At 38.1% G+C, this 8,583-nt stretch overlaps 1 protein-coding gene across 1 annotated transcript; it reads right to left on the reverse strand.

Annotated features, from left to right (window-relative positions):
• Nucleotides 1-2,560: 2,560 nt before the first annotated feature.
• LOC134843776 (cyclin-dependent kinase 8-like) lies at nt 2,561-7,399 on the reverse strand. Its single transcript, XM_063860047.1, has 2 exons — nt 5,625-7,399; nt 2,561-2,578 (listed from the first exon to the last, which is right to left on the reverse strand). Exon 1 carries the CDS (start codon nt 7,346-7,348, stop codon nt 5,768-5,770), a length of 1,581 nt encoding a protein of 526 aa, XP_063716117.1. The 5' UTR covers nt 7,349-7,399; the 3' UTR covers nt 2,561-2,578; nt 5,625-5,767.
• Nucleotides 7,400-8,583: the final 1,184 nt, after the last annotated feature.

The raw sequence follows: 8,583 nt of genomic DNA on the forward strand, positions 1-8,583 counted from the left end.
TTTGGAGCGGACAAATACCCACCAACCAAGCCTTTCGATACTCATTCAAAAATGTCGTTTGGTCTGATTTGAAAATAATAAAGGGCTACCAAAAATTTATTGCAATAATTATAATTGCATTGAAATTGCAATCAATTAATTGAAACACAGGCGAAGCAGATCTTAACTTCACTTGCTACGCCCCCAAAAAACAACCATTGCAAGCTAGCAGCAAAATGAAACAAAAGGACAAAGTCTGAAGTTTTTAAAAATATATAAATAAAATGTTTTTAATTTTACAAATTACAATTAAGAATCAAAAACACCTTCAATTATAATAAAATTAGCTCTTATAGCACAAGAAAGGTAAGAAGGTGGAAACTAACCTCACATAACATAAGCAGACAACTGATACGCCAATAATTTCTTAAAAATGAAATATTTTGGGCTTAAAAAAACCCGGTGCTGACCGGATTCAAGCCTAGGCCCTTAGCCGTCAACTACTTTTCGTAACCAAAAGTTAAATTTGAATTTCCAAAAAAATGAGCATGTTTGCTGCAGAAATGGATGCTGCACAAATGATAATTGCACAAATGATTCAGTGATTTTGTTAAACAAAATGTTAACCCGAAAAGTCTATATTCCAATTTCAAAACGCTTGCTGCTAATCGCGGGAGTAAAAATGTCGAAAAATCCACATCTACCAAAGTTCCATGTTCCCATCTATATGCCCGTACCTGGCAACAACACTATAATTAGTAGGGGAAACGTAAGGGTTACGTTATCTAGAATGGGGTAATCATGAATTAACTAAAGAAACAGAAGAAACAAGAAATAAGAACGTTTAGAAAAAGGGTGACATTGAAATTATTAGCTTTTGATTTGAAGACGTTTCTGAGATTGTAATTCGGCCAAGTTAGTTGCATTGCGTTTTCAGTTTACAGTTATGCTGTTTCAAATTTGGGAACTTGACTTTAACTTGACTTTGCTCAGTTTTTTCAATTCATGCGCTAATAGATATGGTAAATGTAGTAGTGTCCTGATATTGTCTATATTTCTAGGTTGTATCATGGCTTAGTTGTCATCGTAGTTAAACAGTTCGTGATGTATCTTCTTCTAAAACTTTTGGAAAGTTTACCGGCTGGTCGCGTCAGGAGTCCACGGCTTGTCTGAATCTCGCATGAGCGAACAATTCCGTCCGATCCGGGAAGAGCACGTAGTACCTATCCCAGGGGCCAAAGACCGCGAGGTGTCAAGTCATCGAGTAACCAAACTAAATCTCCAGTTTGAATATTCTGAGTTGGCTGTGTCCACTTAGTTCGCGTAGTCAGTGTTGGCAGGTAGTCTTTGAGGTAGCGGTTCCAGCATTGCTGGGTCAGAACTTGAGCTTGTTTCCAAGTTTTCTTTTGAGTGAGGGTGCGAGTTAAAAACAAAACAGGGGGCAAGATTATTGAAGGTCGTCCTAGCAGAATGTGATTCGGCGACAAGGCTTCAGTGTCGGTAGGGTCAGATGAGACAGTTGTCAGTTGTCTCGAGTTCATTCGGGCTTCAACTTCGCAAGTGAAGGTTGACAAAGTTTCGTCTTTGAGTATCCTAGTTCCAATAACTTTGTAAGAGTCTTTGAAAAGCTAGATTAGTCTTTCACAAGAACCAAAAAAATGAGAGACTGAAGTTAAGTTGAATTTCCAGGTGATTCCAGTGTGTTGGCATTGCTGTTTGAGGTGGTCAATTTGTTGTAATTCGGCGAGGCTCTGTTGCATTTCGTTGTAGGCTTCAACGAAACATTTTCCATTGTCCAAGAAGATCAGGTTAGGTTTTCCGCGTCGGGCTATGAAGCTGCGTAGGGCTTGAAGAGTTGAGTCTCCACCAATACTGTAGCAAATTTCAGAGTGAACGACGCGCGTCACTAGGCAGGTGAAGAAGAGAACATATCGCTTGCTAAATTCACTATTATTGCGTACGGCAAAGGGTCCAAAGAAGTCTATTCATGTTCGCGGTGCTGTGTGTGTGATTTTGCATGCTAGTTAGCAGTAAGGGCATATCGATCGAGCGACGGGGTCGAAACATAAATTTGAGCCCGCGAAGATGTCATTGAAATATTGCAAGTTGAGCGTTGCCTCATTGCATAGCGTTTGTACTCAATCTCGGTTTTTCTTTAGTCCAAATTTACTGTTTTCAATCGGGGCAGTAACTGTTGTTGCATTTTTCCATTACGTTCGCTCATCAAATAATATTGAGACTATTGAGAATAGTATCTAAACCATTGATTGTATAAAATAACGTGTCTCAATCACTTTCAAATGAGTATCGTCTAGTAAGGCGGTTTCAAAAACAATTTCAGTGACGTCTCTATTTGAGTTCATTTTCGAAAATTGTGATCTTGTAACAGGCATTAAATTTAACAAAACAAAACAATAACGTAGTTCTTAGTAACAATTTGACGAGAAGGTCCAAAAAACCAGTCCAAATCTAGTAACACACAAACCAATCCAAAGAACAAACAAATTTAACAAACAAACCAAATAAAAGTCGAAATCAAAAAAAGTCGTAGATTCTTTCTCGTAGTTGGACGCCAATGTCTCCGTCTTTATGCTCGTACCTGGCAACAACACTAAGATTAGTAGGGTAAAAAGAAAGGTTAAGTTATCTGGATGGAGGCACTTATGAATTAACTAGAAAAACAAGAAATAAGAACGTTTAGAAAAAGGGTGACATTTGAAATACTTAGCGTTTGATTCGGAGACATTTCTGAGATTTTAATTCAGCCAAGTTAGTTGCATTGCATTTTCAGTTTAAAGTTAAAAGTTATGCTGTTTCAAAGCTGGGAACTTGACTTTAACTTGACTTTGTTCAGTTTTTTCAACTCATGCGCACGTTGCAGATAAATATGGTATTTGTAGTAGCGTCCTGATAGTTGTCTAGATTTCTAGATTGTATCATGGCTTCAAGTGCTTGTCGGATTTAAGAAAAACAATTTGAGCATGAGTCATCTGCAATGACTATGTGCAGAGAAACAACCGATCGAGGGCTAGGTTGATAATAATTGAGTTGATCCAAAAACTAAGATGTTCGTTGATCCGAAAACTAAGATGTTGCCATAAAAACTAAAACTTTTGAGCTATAACGTACTGATATTCTACGCCCCCTCTGGAAATAAAAAAAAAACAGACCGTTTATTACATAAGCCGAAACCATAAAAGCCGAGTAAAGCTTTTGAGCGAAAAAAATAGAGAATATTATGCCAATTTAGGTGTCTGTACATTAATTATTGGAAAAAGTCAAAAAAACTTTCAAATACAAGGCAATTGCTTACAGCACATGAAAATACCGTGCTGTTGCAACTAGGCGTGAAGAAACACAGAAAGACAGATGTTAGGTAGAAAAGTTTTTAACGCGAAACTTTCAGCATGACAAAAAAACAGGTACTCTCCGGGTTGGAACATGGAAACTTTACCTAGAAAGAGATTTTGTTGTTGAACGGAAAAAAGTCTGAATTCTGATTTGATAATGCTTGCGCACTAACAACAGGATCACATAAATCTTAGGGTCTAAAAACGCATGCTTTACCTGAGAAGGGCCTGAAAAACTTTTAGGTTCCAAAATAAAGCAATGTCAATTTCATACAGACATACAAAAACTGTTCGCCGGGACTCGAACCCCAGAGCGCTTATGTTACTAGCCGTGTGCTTTACCTCTGAGCCAATTCAGAAAGGTCCAGAAAAAATTTAAGTTTTCTTAAAACAGCAGGTTAAAAAAACATACATAGTTGACGAAAAGGAAAACTGCCCGGCCGTGACTATAACCGCAGACCTGTCGTCTGGAAAAAAAGTTGTCTATGGGACAACGCCTAGTCCTGATTACAAGTCACTACTTCTCTCGCTTGCAAATGGCGAAGCTATGCTTCGCGCTACTTGAGATACAACGAGGATAGAATTAAACAAGCTTGTCGCTCAAGAGGTAGCACCGAGGATTTCAAACAATGTTACCGTTGAACACGGAACTAGAAAACGGATACAACATTACATGTACCGCCCACATAGGATCTACGAAACTATCTTAAGGTATTGGGTCCTACGACCTGCACTCATTTTCTAATTTACACTCGATTTCAAATGGAAAAAGTCCATCTGAAACACTTCGCACCTTTCAGTTGTCAAGCAACTGATCTTGCAAAAAATGTCATTTTCAAAAAATTGGATAACTTTAATTTTAATACTAGCTTCAACTAAATGAGTCTGCGCTAGACGCTGAGCTTGCTAATAAGCAAAAAAAAACAACAATTGCAACAGACGGGAAAATCTCCAATTAGTTCAGAGACAAAGCTACAGAGCTGATTTAAATTAACCGGACAAAACGTTTTAAACTTGAAATTTAAAACCCGTTTTTCTCAAATTGGGTTGAGTTTAGGTGAAAACTTATGAAGACAAAACTTGCTTAAAATTTTAGCAGAATTAATATGGTGTAAGTTGTTTTTACGAAATTCGGGCCCAAAATTTTACCCCAAAAATGGATCATTTTGGCTTTTCTTAGTTAATCAAAAATTACGACGGAAATACCCAGTCGATCACAGACATAATTATATCAAAGTGAGCCACTTACGTAGTCCAACAAACTTTAAGCAGGGTATATTCTCCAAAAAAAATTGCAAATCGTTTAAAAATTGTATTTAAATAAATAGTTGGTATTTTTTATAGTAAAAACGACTTTTTTTGGCTATCAAACAAAAATAAATTATTTTATACAATATTTTGGAGATCATACCCTTCTTAAAGTTTGTTGGACTACGTAAGGGGCTCACTTTGATATAATTATGTCTGTGATCGACTGGGTATTTTCGGCGTAATTTTTGATTAACTAAGAAAAGCCAAAATGACCCATTTTTTTGGTTAAAATTTCGGGCCCGAACTTCGCAAAATAAATTACACCATATTAATTCTGCTAAAATTTTAAGCAAGTTTTGTATTCATAAGTTTTCACCTAAACTCAACCCAATTTGAGAAAAACGGGTTTTAAATTTCAAGTTTAACGCGTTTTGTCCGGTTAATTTAAATCAGCACTGTAATATTCGCACCATTTGCGATACCTTACAAACATAGCATTGCAAGCTGACACACAAAAAGGCAACGAAAAACACTAATTAAAAAAATGAAAAACTGTCGAAAAACCAAATATAAAAACTTTGTCTCGAATGATGTTCAATTCGAGAAACACACGTCCAGCAATACATTCGGCGAGAAATAACTATTTGGTAACAACTAGCGAGCAAATACGCCGACAATGCTAGGTAAACTCCCGGAAGGTCAAACCTGTTGTCGAGAAATTTTTTTTGAAAGTACTGAATTTCTGAAATTTTACAACTATTCGATAACTTTGAAAATTTCTCAGAGCACAAGAAAAATCCTTGTGTGCCAACTAAGCCCACAAAATATAATACAAACAAAATGCCTCAAGTCAAATTCGAACAACACAGACGTAGTCGGTTGTCTCTAGGCCAGGTGTTCCGGAGGAGCACATAAAAATGAATTTATTATAAGCTAAGCTATCAAATGATTTTTTAAACACGTTAACCTAAAAAAGTCTAATCCAGATTTTATAACGCCTAATCGCAATCGACTTGAGTGTCTAGAGCAAACCCCGTCGTTTACCTTCGCTTCCTCTTCATACTGTGAGTTGGCAATGTCTATATATACCCCTCAGCAATTCGCACTCTATTCTTCATCTAAGACATTACTACCCAGGTCATTTAACAAAGCGTGTGGAGCTTCGCGGATCAATACATCAGTCAATATCATTGATTTACGGTGTAATACCGCTGCTGCATTTGACTCAACCTCTGCTGTTGCTGCTGATGATTTTGCTGCAAATGAGAAACACCGCTCGCACCTTGCTGCTGCATGTGATGATGAGAAGTGAGTTGATGCTGCTGCTGCTGTTGTTGTTGTTGTTGCTGCTGCTGCTGCTGTCGGTAGAGTTGATGTTGCTGAGTTTCTCGGTGTGGCGGTTGCTGGTAAACTGGAGGCGGCGCGCCATGCTGCCTCGGCTGAGACAGAACCTGTTCTCCACTCGTTCCGTCCATCATTCGCATGCGCTTAGCAGCTGCTGCCACCGTGGCTGTCAACTGGTGATTGTGATTGGACGTGGTAACAGTGACTGTTGCATGATTTTGGCCACCATTGTTTTGCATTTGCGAGGCATGGTGTTGTGCTTTGGAAGCAGCATTAGTAGTTAAATTTGACTTGTTATCCGACTCATCCTCAGTAAGCACAACTCGATTCGGATAAGGAATATCCATCCCATCAAACACATCTGAGTGTGGCAAGGGTTGTTCTCGGAAATAAATATCGTCCAATGCATCTTTGCATGTGACTCGCTTCGTCGGGTCCATTGTAAGCAACTTATGAAGCAGGAAAAACTCTATTGAATCGTGCCTTACTCTATGTTTATCCATATATTTAGCCAGTGAACTGTTCGCGTAGTTCGCTTTGTGAAACTCCTTAGTAAGTTTATTATTTTCAGGCATTCTTCTGATATCTTCCCAGTCTCTTTCATTGGGAAACCCCATGACAGAAAAAATCCTTTCCAATTGATCTCTGTGGTAGGGATTATTTGACTTATTATCTTCTTGTCGACAATGGAACAAAGGTTCTGAGATAAGGAGCTCAGCGTATATGCAACCTATCGCCCATATATCGATAGCCTTAGTATAATGCCTAGCCCCCAATAGAAGTTCTGGGGCTCTGTACCAAAAAGTGACAACAACTGGATCACAATCAGCTAAAGGCTTCAAAGGATTGTGGAATAACCTCGCAAATCCCATGTCTGCAATTTTGACCCTGCCTCTCTCGTTTCCGGTGCCCATCACCAAAATGTTTGCAGGTTTCAGGTCACGGTGTAAAATCCAATTATCATGAAGGTAACATATACCTGCCAAAATTTGATACAACAAACTTTTAACCATTGTCGGTCGCATAGTCGCAGCAGGGTTTTGAGCTCCAAAGGGATTTTTATGTTTGTTCGCCGCCTTTGCTGTTCGGTGGTACTTGATAATATGCCACAAATCATGCTCAGCATAATGGAACAAAAGCCAAACACGCCGATCCGCATGCGAAAGGAAAACGCGCAAAATTGTAATAACATTTGGGTGTTCTAGTTCTCGCAGAAGCTCTATCTCTCTACAGGCAGACATCGTTACACCTTGCCCTTCGATTTGTTTCAGCGCGTAAACATCTGTCGTCATCGGATGATTTTTCTTAGTAGCTTTATAAACATGACCGTAAGTTCCTCTACCAATTTTTTGTCCCTCGAAATCAAAAACATCTTCAACGTTTTCGCGTCTTCTCGTGAGTTCTGCTCTAAATTCTGTATCCATTAAATATCGGAGCAATTGATTCGAATTCAAATGTCTCAATTCAATTTCCTATAAAATTACAGAAATTAATGAGTTTGAAAAATTTAACCGAAGGAGGTACCGGAGCTTTGCATCTCTTGCGATACAACGCGAGCGTAGCATTGCAAGCTCGCAAATAGAAAATGAGAGACGGAAACAACGGAGTCAAAAACAATGTATACGCTCAAAAATACTGTTTCAGATAACTGTCAAAAAGAAAAAAGAGTTGAATACGCATATAGTATTTATTGAGCTGCCAATAAGCCGACAAAACATGAGTAGATGCCCATTAAGCCTTGAGCAAAGAAAACTCCCCGAAAAAATTGTTGTCATAAATTTTGCTGTAATGTAAATGTAGGTTGTTTGCAAAATGTAAGTGAATTATTGTAAATAACATTTGTGAATTGATGTTTTATCGTCATTCAGATTAGTTTATTGTAAAAATCCTGACAACGCACATAGTTGCGAAAACGTTTGAAATTTACTTTTTATCAAAAATCTCTTCTATTTAGAGAAAAACTAACGGCACTTGATGCAATATGACTAGTCTTTTTTCTGAGTTACACACTACGATATGCGTTGTTTATGTAGCAGACAAACACCGGCCATATATTGCATCGAGAAATTTTGTGAAAAAATCTAACAAAACACACATTTCCAAAAGTTTTCTCTAAAACGCATTTTTCTTTCTACACTAGTGGACAAAATTCAGCGCAAATTAATGTTTTAATTCTCCAAACTGCCTTTCTCTAATGTCCATTTGAGGCAACATTTACTTAGATTTGTAGTGAAATTTTAACATAGACAAGAGCAAATGATCAGAGCTACCCTTTAAGAAACTATCAAATTTTGGCCGCTAAGACTTTTTTACTCCTATTATTCACGAAAGAGTTCAATACAAAGTAAAACAGTGCAGATGACGAAAACTGGCATTTTCAGACCCGGATTTCATTGTGTCATTAAAAACAAATATTGATATTTTCATAGATGGAAGCTCAGTGCGACACCTCCCAACAAGGATTGAAGAACCTGGAAGAGCAGGAATGCCAGTTCATGAATAGTTCACTGATTGCACGTCTTCACAAGTTTCTCTGGACGACGTCAAAGTGCTGGAATCGTCACCTTCTCTCAAGATTTTACTAGCATTAGAAACCCTGCATATTCGCGCCATCCGTCCCAGTCTCAATACGAAAGATGAGTATCGGAGCCGCGCGCTG

Source organism: Symsagittifera roscoffensis, chromosome 4 (genome assembly GCF_963678635.1).
Source record: "Symsagittifera roscoffensis chromosome 4, txSymRosc1.1, whole genome shotgun sequence".
NCBI classification, from domain to species: Eukaryota; Metazoa; Xenacoelomorpha; order Acoela; family Convolutidae; genus Symsagittifera; species Symsagittifera roscoffensis.

What these genes read in the sequence shown, in the direction of transcription:
- LOC134843776 (XM_063860047.1), bottom strand. Translation starts at nt 7,348, where the DNA reads ATGGATACAGAATTTAGAGCAGAACTCACGAGAAGACGCGAAAACGTT.